Source organism: Eleutherodactylus coqui, chromosome 7, assembly GCF_035609145.1.
Source record: "Eleutherodactylus coqui strain aEleCoq1 chromosome 7, aEleCoq1.hap1, whole genome shotgun sequence".
NCBI classification, from domain to species: Eukaryota; Metazoa; Chordata; class Amphibia; order Anura; family Eleutherodactylidae; genus Eleutherodactylus; species Eleutherodactylus coqui.
In genome coordinates, this window is record NC_089843.1 from 70,191,706 (window position 1) to 70,213,936 (window position 22,231).

General features: G+C 44.1%; 1 protein-coding gene across 2 annotated transcripts in view; it reads right to left on the reverse strand.

The window, feature by feature from the left end:
* The window catches only part of PCDH7 (protocadherin 7), a 64,404-nt gene extending 43,339 nt beyond the window's left edge, over positions 1–21,065 (reverse strand). For both annotated transcript variants that reach the window (XM_066573207.1, XM_066573208.1), the window contains exon 1: positions 17,648–21,065. In XM_066573207.1, the coding sequence (XP_066429304.1) occupies positions 17,648–20,737 (3,090 nt within the window). In that variant the 5' untranslated portion in view covers positions 20,738–21,065. The remainder of the gene's footprint in view (positions 1–17,647) is intronic.
* Positions 21,066–22,231: the final 1,166 nt, after the last annotated feature.

Consider the following 22,231-nt stretch of genomic DNA (forward strand, 5'->3'; position numbering starts at 1 on the left):
TAGACTGCCAACCATACTGTACTTTAGTACTACAAATGAGTTACTTTAGAAGAACAAAGGAGATACAAAGATGCATTTATTCTCAATAAAACAAAATCTGCTCCTTGTGCAGCCACTTATGAGAATGTTATTAAAATGATTTATTCTGGTTCCATTTACCAGTACCCTTCCAGGCAAGATATCAAGCATATTATTAAAACCGGCAGACAACTACCTGTCATGCACAACATGTCACATAAGCTTCCAAACAGAAACCACAATTACATGCTGTAACTTTTCCATTGCCTCCAGCGCAGGGGAAAGCCTCTGTTCATGGTTAGGCTATGACATATAATGCAATAATGTATTAACCAAAACAAAGAGGCTTATATAGAGCAAGGTACAGCGGAACATGGTGAACAAGCCGTAAATGGCGCACACCTCCAGCATTTATTGGGGAGAGAATGGTTGTGGAAAATCCTCCAGGTGATGAGAGCTGTAAAGTGTGGCATTGGGGTTTATCTCTTCTCTGATGCCTGCAAAGAAATCTTGTGAACTATAGAGCTTAGACCTGGCCTCCGCACTAAGCTCTTATCCCAACACATCTGTCTCACAATGACACCATATTAACCCATTGGGTTGCTGAAGACTTGTGAGAGCTGTATTATTTTTCCTAAATTCAGGGATCCAATATGTATTTATGCATCCATCCATCCACCTACCATTTATCTATCTCATTATCTATCTATCTATCTATCTATCTATCTATCTATCTATCTATCTATCTATCTCATATCTATCTATCTATCTCATATCTATCTATCTATCTATCTATCTCATATCTATCTATCTATCTCATATCTATCTATCTATCTATCTATCTATCTATCTATCTCATATCTATCTATCTATCTATCTCCTATCTATCTATCTATCTATCTATCTATCTATCTCCTATCTATCTATCTATCTATCTATCTATCTCATTATCTATCTATCTATCTATCTATCTATCTATCTATCTATCTCATATCTATCTATCTATCTATCTATCTATCTATCTATCCATCCAGAGGCGTAACTTAAAGCTCCTGGGCCCCAATGCAAAATGTGTAGCAGGGCCCCTAATTATAATGTTTTATTAATAGTATTGGGCTCCCTATATGGAGAAGAGAGGCCTTATGGGTCCCCTAAAGCTCTTGGGCCCGGGTGCGACCGCATCCCCTGCACCCTCTATAGTTACTCCCCTGTATCTATCTATCTATCTATGATGTATCTATCTATCTGACTATTTATCTAACATCTATTAATTATATCTATGGATTGTCTATCTATATGCCAATGTAAAGTATCTATCTATCTATCTATCTATCTATCTATCTCCTATCTATCTATCTATCTATCTATCTATCTATCGCATATCCATCTATTTATGATGTATCTATCTAGCTATCTAATATCTATCTATCACATGTCTGTGTCTCTCTATCTCTCTATCTATCTGTCTTCCAATGGATCAAATAGTAAAAATAATGTGTATCTGAGAAAATGTCTTCACCATGCGATTTATGTATAAAATGTACACTAATACATGAAGAGTATTTTGCAGTTTTGCTCTTAGCATTGACACTTTTGTGGAAGGTTGCAAAGAGACATTCCACGAGATGAGCGACAACTCATAAAAAGCAGCATATGACATAAATGTCTCAAACAGCATTTTAAAGCAAAAAGACCAAGTTGACAGCACTTTTAATAGGGCTCATTCACAGGGGCATATGTTTGGTCGGTATCGTCATATATCTTTACGCACATAATATGGACAGCATAGAACCCCGCTGTTTTACATTGGTATGTTCTTCTCACCTGTGATTTTCGTGTGCATAAAAAATGCCATATTTTGGTCTGATATTACAGTCTATGGGAGTGTGGCAAAAACACCATGAATACACGTTACATGCATATTTACGGTGTTTTTTACGCATCAAGCCAGGAGACGATGCAAAGAAAAAAAGTGGCATAAAGCGGTCCTTCTTTTTTTTTTTTCTCAATACATTTTTATTCAAGAATCCTAGTGCATGTCATAAACATACAAAAAATGCACAAAGTAAAACGTTTAGTCACGATGATTTCACTGGAACTCGTGCACAGACAAGCTTCTAGTTTTCAGCATTTGAAATATTTCTGTTGTGCTTTCACACAGGAGTGATCATCGCTCAGTGAATGAAGGCGGAGCGAGTCGGAGATCATTCCAGCCGCCCCCGACAGTCACCGTCAATAGGCCGCCGTTTATAGATGAATGACTGCCTGTTTACCCGGGCCGATCATTCTTTGATTTTTTATACCTGCCCGATACAAACGACAAATTAATTACCATTCGTCATCCAGACAGTGCGGCCATTTAGGGCGGCTTCCCATGGACATATTTGCATGTGAAATATGCAGAGAATAGAACCCATTGATTTCATTGGGGTCGCTCCCATCTTTGTTTTTGCAGCATGCAGCATGCTCTATTTTATGCCTCATGTCCACGGGGAAAATCAGGCCCGCTCCGGATTCTCCATGGAGAATCCGTAGCGGGTCCCTCCTGCCCCGCGGACATGAGCGCTGAAAATAGCAATTACTCACCTCTCCGCACGCTCCAGATCTTCCCTTCTTCGCGGCTTGATCTTCTCTCCGTCGCGGCCAGATCTTTCTTTCTTCGCCCGGCCGCGAAGAAGGAAGATCAGGCCGCGAAGGCAGGAAAATCTGCATCGCCTGGAGCAGGTGAGTGTAATTCAGGGAGACCTGCACTAAAATGGAGCATGGTCCATTTTTTTTCATGCGCCATGATTTTTTAAATTCACTTTTATTGACCATCTGCGGGTATTTATCTACCCACGGGTGGTCAATGCATCCCTATGGGGTGCGGATCCGCGTGTGGGTGAAGAGTTAAAATCCGCTGCGGATTTTAATTCTTTTTTCCCCAGTGGACATGAGGCCTTAGTGTGCATTTACGCACCAAAGGTCTTGCAGGAATCTACGGGGGGTGCGCACCCGATGTCTGTGTAATTGTGCATCACACTTCGTAATCTCATGGGAAAAAGAACACATCTGGAAATAATTAGGCTACTATGCCTTTTAAATCATGGTACGTGTGTGTCTTGGGCCCATGTAAAATATCCCTGTTAGGGCCAAAAAGCACAGTAAAATGTGCAAAAACAAGCACAAAAGTATAAAAAGGTCCATGACGCAAATATGTCACACTGATGCATGTGTTTTCACCCATACATCTAAGGCCTCTTTCACACAAACGCCATTTTAGCGGCCCAATAGCCGCACTAAAAATTTTGCTATTGGGCCGCTAAATCATGTAAACGAAGAATAGTCGCATCCAAGTCGCGGCTATTCTCCGCGAGTTTACACGACTAGCTGCGGCGTCCTGCAGTGCACTGACGCCGCACCCCTGAAATCCCTCTGCTGCCAGAACCATGAAAGGCATCCCTGCGTGGATGAAGGGAATGCCCTGCGGCGGAGATGAAAGCAATCCCCCGCCACGAGGATGAAGGGGGACTCCCTTCATATCCCTTTACCAGCCCGCTCGCATAGTCTCCCATAGGAGTCTATGAAGCCACTGGCGTTGTGCTATCTTTTGACATGCAACTTTTTAGGCATCTTAAAAAATCGTTTGTCTGAAAGAACCCGTAGGAAACCACAAATTCTTATAGATGCGATTTTTTGACATGCCCAAAATAACATTTGTGTGAAAGAGGCCTTACACTGAATGAATATTATCTAGGTTCCCGTTATCAAGAGAGAATCTGAATGATAATCATTCAGTGTAAAAGGGCCCTAAGAAGAGACCGTAATCCATATACAGGAAAACGGAGGAAGTCCAGCGTCGGGTAAAAAACTCTTTATTAAACAATCCAGAAAGACATGGAGGAACAGAGAGAGTGTGACTAAGGGCAATACACCTGCCATAAACAGGTAGGACAACAGGTGCTTCTTGCTCCTCCATGTCTATTTGGATTGTAAAATAAAGAGTAAAGTTTTTTACCCGGCGCTGGACCTACTCCCTTTTCCTGATTATCAGTTGTGGTTTGCAGCCAGTCCTTGCATGGGAGCCACTGCAGAGGAGCTGGCTCCTGGTTTCCATAATATATATACAGGTGCAAAACCAAACAGCAGTCGCCTCAACTAGAATTAGTGTCAGTGAACAGATAATATCCATAATGATTCTACAGGGCCCCGGTAGGAGAGCGGCATTGGAGGCTCAAAAGATGAAAGAAGACCATTAGATAGCAGCATTAGGGACGCACCCAGAGGAGAGCAGCAGAAGAGCTACATTATACGCCTGCACCTGCAGTTGTACAATGAGGATATATTCACATGGCTGTTTTTAAAATAGTCTTTATTAGAGTTGAGCGAACATACTCTGCCGGGCTTGATGCTCGTTCGAGTATTATCGTACTCAATGGTGCTCGTTACTCGAACGAGCATCAAGCCGTGTTCGACCCCGCCCCAGTTTTTGGCTACTCCCCGCTGTGACATGCCTGTTTTGGCCCCTCCCCGCCACGGTGCCCGGCATCCAACATACAAAAATGCTTGAGTCTCCCATTGTAGTCAATGGGGTTCGTTACTCGAGTAGAGCTCTCGAATTTTACGAAAAGCTCGACTCGAATAACGCGGACCCGAGCATTTGGGTGCTCGCTCATCTCTAGTCTTTATTTATATAGCGCCAAATAAATATATGATGGGTTCTGCATACTTGATCATGGTTACATGTGATATAAACGGATGGCATCAAATGAGTGCAATGCATTTTTTTAAGCACCCATAGACTTGCATGGGTGATTTTTATCTTAAAATCGTAACAAATTAGGACGTCCTGTGATTTTTTTTCTGTTTGGACTGAATCTAACCATTTAAAATAATATGCTTTACTTCTGTCTGATTTCGTTCCGAGACAGAAAATGAGATGGAAAAATCGTTCATCTGAATAAACCCTAAATTTTCCCTATTTTTGCACACTGGTGTGTGCTCACCTGTTTTTTTAGTTTGATCTATAGCGGCATTTTAAATCTCAATAATAACATTTTCACCATTTGAAGTACTTAAAAGTTGCAATATCAGTCCATAGGCTGGAAATTTAAATACTACAAGTCACCATAAGCTTCATGTGTTAGAACAATAACAAATGGGGCAAAGCTGGGCACCAGAGCTGCACAAGCAGTCCCTTTCATTCCAACAACCCCCCATGTGTCATAGGAAAAGTGTTACAACCAGTCTATAAAATAACACATGCATAAACATAATAGTACAATAAACAAGACACTATATAGATGTTGCCTCAACATTGATTTATGACCTGGTACTGTAATACGGTCCTCGGAACCCATGATGGTCATGTATAATGTAGAAGGTGGTATGAATTTCTTATTGCCTTGTTCTTCCAGACATGAAACATCTGGAAACTTTAGTAGTGATGACATTATCCTGCCACGTACCAAAAACACATTCACTGGATAGTTATTTTACACAGGCTCAGACCACCCAATGCTAACGCTAACTGGGCTGATAGAATTAGGTCTCCACATCCCACATGCTGAAGCAGTGATGTCACTATTGGAAAGGCTGACACGGAAGCTCCCAACAGAACTACACTATTGCTAGTCTGGACTATTACTGAGACACTACTACAATAAGGAACATGTGATACAATGAGAAATAATGTATCAATTTGGGAATACATCTTTGGTATTTTCAGCACAGGTCTGAAAAGCTCTTAGGGCAGCGTGGGCTACATAAGAAATCTGGTGCAAAGATAGTACAGAGGCCTGGCGCACTGCCCCCAAACCCCCACATGACCGTATACGTGCAGTTATTTAGCCACGTCAAAAAATCGACCAAAAACTCAGACTATCTGAAGCATTTGATTCCAATGTATTCATTTAGATGGGCGATTTTTGGCCGTGTAAAAAAATCATACCGGGACACATAACCGATTTTATATGCTGTGCCAAAAGATATGCTGGAAGCTTTCATAAACTCCAATAGGAGTTGAAAAAAAAAAGGGGGGGGGGGGGGGATTTTACCTGGGTCTGGTGCTTGGAAAAGAAGACAGCTGACAGTATTTAAGCATTAACAGTCATTCGGAGATTTTCATGCAGCAGTGTTTTTTTTGGCCAAGAAGTTGCAAATTAAGATCGTGGCTATTCTTCATTCATGCAATTTAACGGCACATATGGGCGACCGTAAAAACGCATAGGTCGTGTGAAAGAGCCCCTAGAGACCATAAAACTCTCACATCAATATCAGTGGACTAATTAAGTATTTACTCCTCTGCTCATCCTGGTTTGGTATTGCTTTAACTGCTAATTAATCACACCATGTCATGGCTGTGCCCTTTTATGTGTATGGGTCTATATATAGTTCAACAGATATATCCTATTTTAGGGCGGTTTCTGACAAACGTGGTTTTCTCCCCTTGTACGACTGTGATAATTTCGGCCTCATAATGGGACAAAACGAAATCACTGATTTCAATAGGATTTCAGTGGTTTTGTTTCCACTAGTTCTTTTCTCGGCTGTTAATTGTACAGCCGAGAAAAGACAGGGCCTACCCTATCGTTCCCACACATAGTGAATACTGTGTGCAGAAAAGATCGGACAGCACCTATCTTCTCACATTTTTTTTCTGTGGTCTGGCGTGGAGTTTGAAAAGCTGGCAAAGGCTAAGAAATTTCCCTCATTCAGGTACAACTATGCTCCATGCTGGTGAGTGTAATTGCGCCTATGGTCATCTAAGATCGCCCTTAGGCCCAATTTTAAAGGGCAAATTTGATTTGCGGAATCCGAGTGAGGCACCCGTGCAGGAGATCTGCAAATAGAGCTGCCCACAGGGATGCATGGGCGTCCACAAATGGATTAAGCCAAGCAGAAGAAAAATTTAAAAAATCTCTGTGCTCTAGAACTATGAGAATAAGCTCAAGACCCACAAGTCTAATGGTTAAAATAACCGTATTTATAGATGCACTATGCAACACGTTTCGGCATGCTTCGGTGCCTTACTCAAGCGTTGCATAGTGAATGAATAAATATTATTATTAACCATTAGACCTGTGGGTCTTCAGATTATTCTCATAGTCCTAGAGCGCACAGCATGCTCCGTTTTTTGTGCGGTTCCCGCACAGACGGCTTCTATCGGAGTCAATGGAAGTCGTCTGATCCGTGGTACACATGCCGCGGATCCGTGGGAAAGCAGGAGATTTAAAAAAAACAAAACTGTACTGCGCATGTCCAATGGTGAGCCCTGAGGACCATGCGCAGTACAGGGAACCCAGAAGTGGAGGGATCAGCGTGGACACCACTGCCGGGGAGGAAGCAGTAAGCAGGGCTCACTGGTGGTGGGTAGTGCTGGATTCCATGCGGGATTCCACTCATGGAGTCCGCGCGTGTCGTGAACATGAAGCCTTAGTCTGATGAAGGACCCCAAGTGCATTTGAAAGCTTATTTTGTTAGCCATTAAAAGGTATTGTTCTAGAAAATGACTTTGTTTCTCTTAACGTCCTTTTACACACAACGATTATTGCCCAAAATTCGCTCAAAATCCATCTTTTGAGTGATAATAGTTGCGTGTAAATGTGGCCATCTTTCACTTTTCTGCCGAAAGATGATTTTATGTTCAGGATAAAATCCATCGTTCGGCAGAAGAACTGATAGCAGGGACTTCACGCTGTGTTCTCCGTGAGGAGCGCAGATAACATTGTCTCAGCTGTCAGCCCCGCGGCAGAACAAAGGGAATGTATTCATAGAAAAGACCACCCACTGTATTCTGAATACAGCTCCCGGCAGCTCACACGCATTAATACGCTACTAATTGGCATTAGTACCAATTAGGAGTTTATGCAAAAGGATCACTAAAAAGCCATCTTTTGAGCGATTATCTTTGTGTGTAAAAGGGCCTTTACAGAGAACAATTACAAATAAGGTATCATTTAGGCAGTCTTTTTTAGACGCTCTCAAATCTACTTAGGATTCTTTATCAGACTATTAATAGGAGATATCTGATGAAGTATATATAGACACATGCATATAAAAGGCCACAGCCATGACATGGTGTGATTAATTAGCACTTAAAGCAATACCAGAACAGGGTGAGCATGTAAAAAAGGCTGGGTGATAGATACCTCGCTGAAAACTTAAGCAAACTATTTAAATTATATGAAAGTGACATATTTATGGTTTGGGCCAACACTACTGGAATAACTACCCAGAGGTAACAATATCTATACATGATAGATGGAAGGAACTAAGTAAGAGGTGAGTCCACCCAAGTGGACTTACCACCCAAGTGTGCCTAGGTAAAACTCACGATAGATGGAAGGAACTAAGTAAGAGGTGAGTCCACACAAATGGACTTACCACCCAAGTGTGCCTAGGTAAAACCCATTGCAGCCAATTAGATGTTCTGATGTAGGGCTTCTTCAAACAAGCGTATGTGCAAAGACACTTGTTGCAGCGCAATGTATTTGTGTTGTGAGGTTGGAAGAGGTAGATTTGCACGCATATCGGCGCACAGTACTATACTTTTTGCACACGCAGGGACAGTTGACACACACACGTAACACACTCCTTCCTTATTTTAACCCGTTCCAATCCACTGCCTGACATCTGAAGACATTCTGATTGAAGGCTGTACAGCTCCGATGTCAGAAGACGTCCGGCAGGGTATTCTTACTGTATATTACTGGCCGCTCTGTTGTCGGGGGCCTCTCCAGCATGTCCCATACCGCAGTGCTGGCTCTAGCCAGCAGATGGTGCCATTGTATAATGGCAGAAAGAGAAAACCCCCTAGGAAACCCTGAATCCAAAATTGGATTGCAAAGGGTTAAAAGCCTGAGTTCCACATGTTTTCTCTTCCCCGCGGTTTTGCGCAGTGCTTCACTCATCCCCATGTGTATTTACGCACCTCATATAGACGTCTAAGGGGCCTTTGGTGTGCGAATGCGCACACAAATAGAGCACCCTGCGTTGTTTTCCATGCGTGTGAAATGCGCCCAGAAAACACTGGGTTCTATTCTTTGTGTTTTGCGCACACAAATACAGGCGTGTGAAGCCGCCCTTAAGCGCATATTTTTCATATGTATGATACGCAGTGTTAAAAGCCCATTGATTAATATTGGGCCACTCAGACCTGCGTTTTTTTCACGTGTGTATTCTGGCTTAAACACATGGGCGTGTTTTTGTCACGTTTTGCGTCCGTGAAAATCAAAACCACGAGACGGGACGAAACAAAGCCGAAACATATATCCCTCAAATAGTAACTTAGGGAAGCCTGGTGGCCCCAGACGCTTCTGTTGGGGTTCGTCATAGGTAATCATGGTTTAAAAGGCTTTTTTTCCGAGAAATCACCACTTGTCCACATACAAATATGAGGTGTTACCATGCCTCGGCAGCGCCATCTATTGGAACGCGGCATCCCTACCTGTCAATGTCTGACCTTTTAACAGGCCGTATAACATGACTGTGAATATAAGCCAAAGAGTTCCCAGTAATGTCATAAGGCATGTTAAGGCCTCATGTCCACGGGATACATTTTATTTTAAATCCGCAGCGTTTTTTCTGCACGCGGATCCGCGCCCCATAGGGATGCATTGGACAACCGCAGGTAGTTATATACCTGCGGATGTCATTTGTCCCGTCAGGCGCGGATCCGCACGCGGGAAAAAAAATGGACATGCTCCATTTTCGTGCGGGTCTCCCGCGGGGACGGCTCACGCAGGCCTCTATTGAAGCCTATGGAAGCCGTCCGGATCCAAGGGAGACCCGTACCAGAATTAAACTCACCTGCTCCGTACGATGCAGATATTCCTTCCTTCGCGGCCGGATCTTCTTTCTTCGGCCCACGGATGTGCGCGGCGCATGCGCACGGCACGCTGCCGTCGTGCCGAGCACATCCGCTGGGCCGGAGAAAGAAGATCTGGCCGCGAAGGAAGGAAGGAAGATCCGCATCGTCGGGAGCAGGTGAGTTTATTCTGATTTTTAGGCCTCATGTCCGCGGGGCAGGAGGGACCCGCTGCGGATTCTACATGAAGAATCCGCGGCAGGCCTGATTTTTCCCGTGGACATGAGGCCTAAAGGTCAAACCTTGACTTATAGGAAAGTTGCCTCATAGGTGGCGCTGTTGAGGCATTGTACATTTGCATACCAAATTTCCTAGAAGCACATGGCCTTTAAAGTCTCATAGCTCTCCAGAAGAAGGCTGTACCCCTCCTGAACTTTTGTTTACAGGTTGTCCCTGCTATTGGTGGTTCAAGTTTACTATGGGACAGCAAAACCAAACAAGCAAAAGACTGTCAGCACTTGTTACATGTCTGTTGTAGGGTGCATTTACACAAACGATTGTCCCATGCGCGTTCTGTCTGATTGCAATATAGAGAGCGCTCGTACGTGAAAGGAACCCATTCATTTCAATGAGTTAATTCACATAAGCGATTTTTCTCTTGAACGGAGAGTCTGAGATGGAAGAATTGCAGACTGTCTTATTTTTGGGCCCATTATTTCCTATGGGAGCGTGAAAAAAAAATGCGCATCACACTTACATGCCATGCAATTTGCCTGCAAAAGTGATACAATTTTTAACATCTTAACTATTGGAAGCACATACGATTTTTTTCAAGTGAGTGAAAAATGCATGTACAGCTGTGCAATGTGATGCATTGCTGATGCTTAAACTCATCACAATCACTGCAAAATGTAGGTCAGGTTTTCTCGGACCCATCTTGCACTCATCTGTGTGAACACAGCCTTAGTAAATCCTTGCATTTTTTCTTAGAATACTGCATTGTGCTGTTCCTCTGTTATTCCTCCTGGGAATGTATATAGAAATTGTGTATGGGGGGGGGGGGTCCCTACACAGTCCAACATAGTCTATTAAGGGCTGTCAGTATGGAAGTGAGTAGGACCACATATACTAACAAGAGGAATTGACAAGTTATCACTTTATTTATGCACTTCCAGGAGGAATAATTGAAGTATAGAAAAATGCTGAGTTCTGAGAAAAGATGGGAAGATTGTTATGGCACAGGGAATACAAAGAATTACTAAACAGACATGTCACTAGAGCTTTCAGGTCCCCTGTTGAATGGTCGTCTAGGATTAGGAAGACATGGCTACTTTCTTCCAAACACAGCGCCACCCTTATCCATAAGGTTATATATGGTATTGCAGCTTGGCTCAATTGGAGTTGAGCAGCAACACCAGACACAACCTACGGACAAAGGTGGTGATATGTTTGGAAGAGGGCAGCCATGTTGTTCTAACCCTGGACAACCTCATTGATGGGTTGCATTGCATGGGCTGATTGGTCTTCACGGATGATGTATTCTGACCGCTGACACACACATATCTTCCTTAGCTGGACTGTACTATTCATTTGGACAGGTATTATATTCATGCAGCTGGAAACGATATGTATTATTAAAGAACAGAACTCCGAAGACCCTGCACATTAATATAACAGATGAACTGACAAAAGGCATTTGGTCCTGACTCCGTATTTTTCCTATTTGCTTAATAATTGCACAAAACATTAAGATCACTCACTGTTTCATCATTAAATTTGTGCTGTGCACTAAAAGGACGGGGTCAATATTTCCCTGTCTCCAGAACGCACCAACTGTCTGTGGGCCGCAGACCTTTCCCATCTAAGTCATACATAATACTCAAACCAGCCCTGATGCAGAGTCCATATTCCCTATGGAATTCTGTTCATTAGTGCGCTCTCTTCGTGCAGCAGCATAATGATGAGGGTCGCAGGTACAAAAAGAAAGGTAAAAGTCAACAAATGGAATTTTAAGAGTTACAAGTCATCCATGCATGTGTGTCTGTGTCAAGAATGTCTTCCCTTGTTCCAATCAAGGGTTAGAGGTTGTGATTAGAGATGAGCGAGTATACTCGCTAAGGCACATTACTTGAGCGAGTAGTGCCTTAGCCGAGTATCTCCCCGCTCCTCTCTAAAGATTCGGGGGCTGGCGCGGGTGACAGGTGAGCTGCGGCGGGGAGCGGGGGGGAGAGAGGGAGAGAGATCTCCCCTCCGTTCTTCCCCGCTCTCCCCCGCCGCTCCCCGCCGGCCCCCGAATTTTTAGAGACGAGCGGGGAGATACTCGGCTAAGGCACTACTCGCTCGAGTAATCTGCCTTAGCGAGTATACTCGCTCATCTCTAGTTGTGATATGTTATTGGACAAGTAGGAATGGAATGCCGGGGTATTGGCACAATTGACCTCTGTGGATATACTGGTATCCTTATTACATGGCAGTTATAGCTGAGATGATGCTATGGGACATGCCTACTTGGTCAGTAAATAGTTGGGTGACAGTTGAAAAATTAGCAGAGCTAAAAAGGATCCTGTCACCCCCTATGAGCTAAAATGCGTGAACGAAGAATAGCCACAAACAAGTTGTGGCTATTTCTTGTGAGTGGACCCGGCTCAAAATCCCTCGGCCGCCAGAACAATGTACAATGACATGAAATGCTTCAGTAGAGGCACACATCATTGCTTAGCAGTGCTCCCTGCTGCTAAACTCACCTCCGCTCCCTGCTGGCAGAGAGGCAGTTTAGCAGCGAAGGGCACCTGTAATTTTAGTAGCATTTGGCGCTGCTAAACTCCCTCCCATTGGCTTCCATAGGAGTCTATGGAGTCTCCGGCGTTTTGCCATAAAAAGATAGCATGAGTCCTATCTTATGACGGAGTGGAATACCGCTGTCAAAAAAAACATCCTTTGACTAACAATTTTTTTAGGCACGTCAAAAAATGTTCGTCTGAAAGAACCCAAAGGAAACCATTGGCTCTTTTAGATGCAATTTGTTTGACGAGCCAACTCTGCGTCAAAACGAGGTTCTTATGAAAAAGCCCTTAGTCTTCAGTATAAAAGGGCCCTAAGTTATTGTACTCATAGGGTAGATCAGGGGATGGAGTTTCATACTCGCCCAGTTGCTCCTTTCATACGCTGTCATGTATGGAAGTCGGTGCCAATAGAGAACATTGTGTGCATGCGCACAGCCTGCAGAGATGAGTCCGCCGTGCGCATGCGCTCACACACCATTCTCTATAGAAGAGCATGCGCACCGCCTGCACAGATGAGTCCGCTGTGCTCATGCGCTCACACGCCATTCTCTATAGAAGAGCATGCACACAGCCTGCACAGTTGAGTCCGCCGTGCGCATGCGCTCACACACTATTCTCTATAGAAGAGCATGCGCACAGCCTGCAGAGATGAGTCCACTGGTGACTTCCACGGGTGACAGCATTGGAATAGGGAGTCAAGTAAGTATGAAAACCACATTCCTACACATATCACTTGGTCCCCCATGCTTTAAAATATCAAAACAGCTCATACTCGCCGCTGCCCCCCTGTCGGCAGCTCCACTCTGCGCTGTTCTATTTGTTTACAGCCTGCAGTCAGCCTATGATGTCCTGTAAATCCGCTGCTGCAGCCAATGATACAGCTGAGCGATCATTGCTGACCTCTGTCATTGGCTGCAGCAGCTTGTTTGTAGACAGTTCGGTCTGACTGCAGCCTGTAAAGATGACATCAGCAGTGAGACCCGGAGCCATCGGCAGGGGACGCGCAGGGAGTGGAGAGTATGTGCAGCTTTGGGAACCCATTGTGCGATCTTTCCATAACTCAGACAAGCCCTTTAGTTTGGCAGATGTAACAACACTGTATAATATTGGGATGTAATACTTTGTGGCGGACTGCAAGTGCATCTAATGAGGTATTTTAGCTTGCTGAGTTATCATTATGCACAAACAATGCAGCTCTAGGGGTTTAATGGCAAACACCACTTTGCTGAATTTGTAATTTAACACAGTTGCAATTTTACTACATTTGTAATAAAAGAACAAGGACACAAAATGTCACAAAGTAATTCGTTTGGGATACAACAATATTCAGTGTGTATAAACTTAATACTGGAGCGTGCTTGTGCGCTCTAGTCAGATGACAGACTACTCGGAGCTCAGATTGCAGATGGTGGATTCTTTTACAAATATTTGTGTAACAGCCTCTGATACACAGTTTTTGTAAATGGAAACGATTTTCCTGAGCCCAGATATTGTGGTCAATAAGATGTATCACTTACTTAGTCTAATTACACTAATGGCAGTAGGTATCAGCTTCCACCACTACTATGCAGGTCAAGGCCCAGCGTAAGTGTATATGTGCCTATTCATCTAACCTGCATTCCTCTATATTCACTATGGAGAGACTAGTTGAGACATACACCACAGCTGAAATACAATAGCAGTAACATCTCATGTACATAACTATAAGCCTCTCAACATACAGTCCTGTGCAATGGTTTTAGGGAGGTGTGGAAGCAACACTGCAAAGTAAATGCTGCATTTGATTGACCCCCAAAATACAGCCAATGTCATTAAGACCTATCTTCAGTGTTATCTAAGTAAAAAAAAAGCCCATGTGAGCGCACCCATTCAAATAAATGGCGGCTATTTCCATCCAATTTTCGGCCCAGTTTTTTTTCGGACCGAAAATTGGAAAGAAAAGGGTGTGCATGTAACCTAACAAAAAACAAGCAGTCCGGGAAGTAGTGATATGGCCCCTATGGGGCTCTGATCTCAACATTATCAAATCTGTCTGGGATTACATGAAGAGAAAGAAAGGTTTGAGCAAGACTACATTCATCGGAAATTTGTGATTAGTTCTCTAAGATGTTTGGAACAACCTCCCTGCAGAGTTCCTTCAAAAACTGTGTGCAAGAGTGCCTAGAAGAATTAATGCTGTTTTTAAGACAAAGGGTGGTCATACCAAATATTGATTTGATTTACACTCCTCTTTTGTTCATCCACTTTGCATTTTGTTAATTGACGCAAAATGATTAGTATTCCTTTTTTTAAAAGAATTCTCACTTTGTAGCATTTTTTCCAAGCCTGCCTAAAACTTTTGCACAGTACTGCATAGATAGATAGATAGATAGATAGATAGATAGATAGATAGACAGACAGACAGGAGATAGATAGATAGATAGATAGATAGATAGATAGATAGATAGATAGATAGATAGATAGATAGATAGATAGATAGATAGATAGATAGATAGATAGATAGATAGATAGATAGATAGATATGAGATAGATAGAGAGATAGATAGATAGATAGATAGATAGATAGATAGATAGATAGATAGATAGATAGATAGATAGATAGACAGACAGAGGCTAAATAAACACTATCCCATGGCCATATATTCATAACTAATTAAATTATACACACCAATGTGTACTTTGAAGCTCAAATTGATACAGTGTGTCAAACTGAGGGGGAAGTTTAAAGATTTCTGTGCATGTATGACCCATAATACAACAAGGATGTACACAGCCTTGACTCATTCGCTATTATTAACATAGATAAAATAAACTTTCAAGTGGAGAAAGGTGAACACATGTGAGTTATCGCTCAGCACGATGATATACGACTGCTTATTAACAAAATAAACACTGTTCTTCACAGAGAACAAAGTTTCTTCTAACAACCTGCTAGACTTCAAAGGGGGGCTGTGCAAAGATACTAAATCAGCATGTCACATGTACTGCCAATATGTATGAGCCATGCTATAGGCACCGTTTGCTCCAGCATCATGTATGTTATGTATCATCATCATGCATAAGCATAGCCCTCCTCTGCAGTGAGTAACTCACCATCAGAAAGCATCATGGCTCAGCCACTGACACATTTCTGGCTACTATTGTGCCTCGTTGCTACAGCAGACAAATGCGGCATACCAAGTGTGCCTTTGTCTGTCTGTTGCCAGATATAAAAAACAAATGTCTAGCCTAGAACCAACTAATGGGGTTGAAAGAGTAGACTTTCAGGACAACGTAATAGAAAACACATACTGCCAAGAACAACCGAACATTAGACAGACATTATTAGCCCATGCAGTGCTATAGAATGTCTACTAGAACCCAAGTTAACAGTGCCATGCTGGAAATGCTATATGACAGTGTGTCGACTAGTAGGGCGTACATTAAGATTGTTTAGGGTTAAAGATATATTGCAATACTAGGATATTACAGTGTATAGGCACATATCAAAACACTTTAATAGGGTGAAAAATATTGCATTGATAATATGGTATGAAGGCCTATATTACAGCAAAAGGTTAAATTGAATATTTGTCAACGCTAAGGAAAGGCAAAGGCATAGTCTCAGTATAGATACTGGTTTGTATCTACTTAGGATATCCCACCAATGTTTTACAGGTGGGGGTCCGACTAGGTTTGGACTGGACCACAGGGCTATAGGTGAATCCCCCAGTTAGTCTTGAGCCAGGGGGAGCCCCAGCTCCTGACCCTATGGACAGGATCAGCACATATTGGATAATTAGGAGTCTATCAGTTCCTACTCTCTGCATTCTCCATATGCTTCAGTGGAACAGGACCATACGCAAATGCAATTGACTTTCTATTGAAGTATATGGAGAATGCAGCCGCAAAGAATTTATGAATGGGGAACAGGAAATATTTGCATGTAGCTACGCAGTGAAACCCCAGAATAAATTTTACTAGTGGGCTCTGGTATGACCAATGTGACCCCCACTAAAACTAAGTAGGAGCGGCGTTAAAAAGCATCATGCTACTTGGTATCCTCTGCTTGACTTTTTTCCGAATGGCCCTATAGCCATTCCATTGGCTATAAGGAGCCATCCATGCAGTCACTGAAAAAAGTCGAGCAGAACCATTATAACAAGAAATGGCTTGACGCTTTCCCAGTGTGTCAATATGCCACCAATGTCTATGCTGAGACAACGCGACAAAGAGTTAAACTAATATGCAATACTCTTTATATACCCATGTTACAATAATAGGTCTAAAGGGTTAAACTAAGATGTCATACAAAAAAAAATGTTATATAGGCCCATAGTACAAATCAGGGTAATACTGTTTAAATTCTTAAAAATGTTATAAAGGCCCAAATGACCAGCATGGGTCATAGCTACTCTTCGGGAATGGTACAGAGAGAGACCTGCGTCACAACAAAGAGTTAAAGCTCCTTCATTCAGGAATGCTTAGTAATCACAACAAAGGGTTAATTGGTTCCCTTCCAAGCAGATCCTCCATTTATGATGCAACTGCTTTTTTCATAAGCATCCTGAGACTGTATATCTAATGAAAACTGGAGTTGATATGATGTCACCATCAGATAGCTGAGCACAAACCTTTCCATTAGTGGCATCAGCCTGCAGAGCTATTGCCAGTCTTTGCAAGTCACCACTGTGTTACATTCTATTGGCTGCTGTGCTGTTTCAGTACTAGTGAAATGACAGAGTTCAGATGGAGAGTAGCAAGCTAACCAAATGCTGCATTAACATTAGATAAATTAGTTTCACCTTTACATGCTACTGTAAAATGCAAAATCAGGCGGTGCACACCAGCGGAAAGTTAATCACTTTGCAAATAGTTGTAGCATCAAACCATAGGGAATGCAGATACAAAGTATCAAAACAAACTATATAATAATAGACGTGTTTATAAATATGGATCTAAATATCAATAAATATATATATATAGTGTTGTGTTTATGTTACTCTATTGCCTATTTAACTGTCACAGGCATGCCATTGATGTGTGGGTCATTACATTGTGCATTGACAACATAGCTTACCTGTTTGCTGTACTTGTTATTGGTCTGACAACTATACTCAGAACAATGGTCTGATCCAATTGAGATGTTGTCTCCAGCTCCTACAAAAGTGTTGGCTGGTGGTAAATCTTGCACAGCCTGGTGTTTTTTCCCAGCAGTAGGTGACTGAGGATGAAGCTGCACAGTAGGAAGTGGAGAACTAGATTTGTAATGCCTTGCAAGGTCAGGACTACCAGGACCTCCATTTACAGTTCTGTATCTTCCCATGCTGGGGCTGTCTGACAGCTTTTCATTGACACTGTCATATCTTTGCCCGTTTGGCTTTGAAGCTTCCACTGTCACTATGCTGCTATACAATGGCTGTTTTGATTTTTTATTTTTCTTATCTTTTTTGGGTTTCTTAGACTTGTCATGCTGTTGAGGTGTGAAAAAGTCCTCGTGGTCTTTCTTGCCGGCTTCATATCCATTTTTACTTTTGGCCCTACAATAACGTGCCATGACCACCACTAGAATGATTAGGATGACAGTCATGATCCCAGCCACAACACCAATCACTATGCTAAGTCTCTGCTTGCTCATTTCATAGCTGGGATCACCAGCTATATCCTGGCTTAATGGGACGTGCAAACTTCTGGCAATTTGGGAATCAACAACTGAGGCGTTGGAGACAGTCTCATTAATAAACACATGGACTAGAGCGGTGGTGGACTGGGAAGGTTGACCACTGTCATTCACCTGGACCACTAACCTGTGCAGGCCATAGTGTTTTGAAGCCAGCTTGCCAACCAGTGACACCACACCACTGGCTGGGTTAATTTCAAAGAGCTTAAAGGGGTTTCCTCCAACAATGCTGTAATTCAGATCTGCATTGACACCTGAGTCAGTGTCAGTGGCCACCACAGTAGCAACTACTGTCCTGATACTACTGGATGGGGAGACAACTGCATAAGAACTATTGACTGGACTAGTGATGATTGGGGCATTGTCATTCTCATCCATAACAAAAAGGGACACTGTTGCAGTAGCAGACCTAGGAGGGTCCCCGCCATCCACTGCTTTGACTTTAAAGGTGTATGAGGTTTGTTGCTCCATATCAAAGGACACTGTAGAACATATAGTGCCAGTATTGTTTTCAATAGAAAATATGTCATTATCTTCCTCTATGAATAAACTCATCTCTGCATTGCGACCTTTGTCAGCATCCATCACTGTCACCATCCCAACGGGGCTGTTGGGTTGTAAGTTTTCCTTGACGTAGAAATTGAAGACATCCTGCATGAATTTGGGGTCATTGTCATTCCTATCAGCTACCTGCACTACCACTGTGGCAGTGCCCTGCATAGTAGTGGGCAGCCCCTTATCTTTGGCAACAACTTTAAACTCATACCTGTCAGTCTGCTCCCTGTCTAGGACTATATTGGCTATTATATCTCCAGTGTCTGGGTGGATGGAGAAAACCCCAACTACACTCTGCTCCAAAGAGTAGGCAATCTCTGCATTCTTACCACTGTCTGCATCTGTGGCGATCACTGTGGCCACCCTCTCCCCGGGCACATTGTTCTCGGGAAAGGCTACCTCCACCACCGGTTGGCTGAACACCGGTGGGTTGTCATTAGTGTCCACCACTTTAACCAACAAGGAGTTATTACTGGACAAACTGGGGCTCCCTGAGTCCACAGCAACTATAATGACATTGTATTCCTTGATGTTCTCATAGTCCAAGGGGGCTGAAGTATGCAAGAAATACTTCTTCTTGTTCTGCTCCCCCTCACTGTCACTGGCCGGCTTGAGCTGAAAGGGGACATCTCCCACCACTGTGCAGGTCACTACTCCATTCTCCCCTTGGTCCCTATCAGATACTTGGACTAGAGCTATGGGGGTGTCCACCAGGACATCTTCAGCCACACTAGCCATGCCATCCTTGACTGGGATCCTCCCGATCTTCCTGATGTCTATAAGGGGCACATTATCGTTCTCATCCTTGATGTTGAGGATCACAGTGGCCTTGTCACTTTTGGGGGGCTGTCCCCTGTCTCTGGCCATGACGGTGAACCTCAGCTGGTTCACCTCCTCCCGGTCTATCCTATGCAGGACACTCAACCACCCCGAGTTCTCGTCCAACCGCAGCAACCTCCTTACCGACTCTGTAGCAGCACCAAATACATATTCGATTTGCCCGTTCACTCCGACATCGTAGTCTGTGGCTTTGAGCTGCAGGATGGGGGTGCCGGAGATGCTGTTCTCCGCCAGGTCGGCTTCGTAGACGCTCTTCTCAAACCGGGGACTGTTGTCGTTGACATCGGTGATCAGCACCCTGAGGATGGACTGCGAAGACCGGGGTTGCTCTCCACCGTCCCGCACCCGAAGGGTCAGCTCGTACGAGTCCCTCTGCTCCCGGTCCAGAGCCCCCTTGACGATGAGTTGTGGCTGCTTTTCTCCATCCGATGTATCGGCTACCTGCAGCTCAAAAACGCTGCTCCTGCTATCCGTCTCCATCCGTCTTTTCCCCGGGTAGAGGGCGCTATCGCCGGTCTCCAGCCGACCACCAGATCGCCGGCCCGACACGAACAAACTCTCGCCGGCGTCCTGGATCAACTCGTAGCGCTCTATCCCATTCCGGCCGAAGTCCCTGTCGGTCGCGGTCGGCAGCAGGTAGAGGGTTCCCACTGGCCGATTCTCCTCCACAGTGAGAGTGAGCACAGGAGAAGGGAAGGTCGGAGTGTTATCATTAATGTCCAGGATGACCACCCGACCCTCAAACAACTCAACCCAGCTCTGCGAAGGTCCGATGACCGATACCTCAAAGTCTATGAAGCACTCGTTCTCATCGAAGATCATCTGGCACTGCGGCAGCTTCTCCCGGTCTATCCGGCGCTCGGTGGTGCTCAGCTCGCCGGTCATATTGTCGATCTTGAAATAATCAGAACCGGATTCCAGGCTGAAGGTCACCTCCCCAGAGCCGGTGACAATCCCGATATCTGAAGCCACATTGCCGATCCTGATATCTGGCTGCCCTTCCTCTGCCAAGCGGTACTTTAACAGCTGCTTGGAGGCTGCCAGGGTCAGAGATGCCCTGAGCAAGAAGAGGCACCAGCCCCATACAGTCCTCATGTCTCCAGAGAAGATGGAACGAGCTTGAATTGTAGTATCCCAGCACAAAGTTACCCTCTCATAGCTCTGCTCCTGCAGCACTTCAGACCATGTCACTTAAGATCCTGCAGCACTTCAGACCATGTCACTTAAGATCCAGCACAGTTTTGTATTATTCCACCATAGGCTTGAATGAAGCAGAAATCCTCCTTAGTATATATTCCCCGGTGTGATCCAGCAGCAAAGTTCCTGGTGCAGATGGTGGCACCAGACTTAGTGGTAGAGCCGCAGTTGGTGCTGGGCTACCTGCATTTGCTCTGCATGTGTTAGCAATATGTATCTGCAGCCCTGTGAACGATTCACAAATGATATTGCAGAGTCTCTCCCCTCCCCTTACTCTCCTCCCCCTTCTTCTCCTTCTTCCTCCTCTTCTCCTTTCTTGTCCCAATGCAGGTAACCAGAGCTGAACTTGATCCTGCAGTTCAGAGGTGAGGAACGAGCCTGTCTGCAGGGCGATGATTTGCTAAAGGGAAGGCGATGGCAAGGCAGTGCCAGGTGGATGGTGCCCACATCCGGAGAGGCTGCATGCAGCGTGCAGTCAGCAGCGAGTGGATGGAGGAGAGACCATCCGCACGGTCATTATAAGCCGAGGAGGGGAGGGGGGAGCAGCAAGTTTGTCCAAAGTGCCTGGAAGCCGGGAGTCTCTCCTGACGCAGCAGTGTTAGAAGGATGCGCTCAGCTACATGGGAGGAAGGATGGAGCAGCCGAGTCACCGCACACACACACTGCCGGGAAGAGTGGAGTCTGAGCAGCCAAGCTCCAATCAATCCCCGTATAAGGGAGGGAGACCTATAGCTCATGTACAGCACATTGCTTCTCAGGCTATAGATAGACTCCAGCATAGGTACATATAGGGGAAATGAAGGGAGAGATGACAGACAGGGTGGCTGCAGGCTTATTGTAAGAGTAGACGTTTTCCCCAACCTATATTCCAAGTGCAGAATCAGATATATGTCTCTGGTATATAGATAATACTGCATCCCCACAATAAACTTGTCATCTGTCAGCACATCTCCATCATGACACGTTATGTTACAATGTATCAGTGCCGAGCACATGACAGTGACATGTACCTTGTGGCCTGGAAATGTACAAGGTTACAGCGTTGCTTCCTTCCCCTGTGTGATGGTGATGATGATATACACAGCACTGTGTGATGACAGTATACACAGCACTGTGTGATGATAGTATAAACTGCACAGTGTGATGAGGATGGTGTACACTGCACTGTGTGATGATGATGGTGTATACTGAACTGTGTGATGATGGTATACACTGAGTGTGTGATGATGATGGTGTATACTGTGTGTGATGATGGTGTACACTGCATTGTGTGATGATGATGGTTTACACTGAGTGTGTGATAATGATGGTGTACACTGCACTGTCTGAAGGTGATAATAGTATACATTGAACTGTGTGGTGATGATGATGTATACACTACACTGTGTGGTG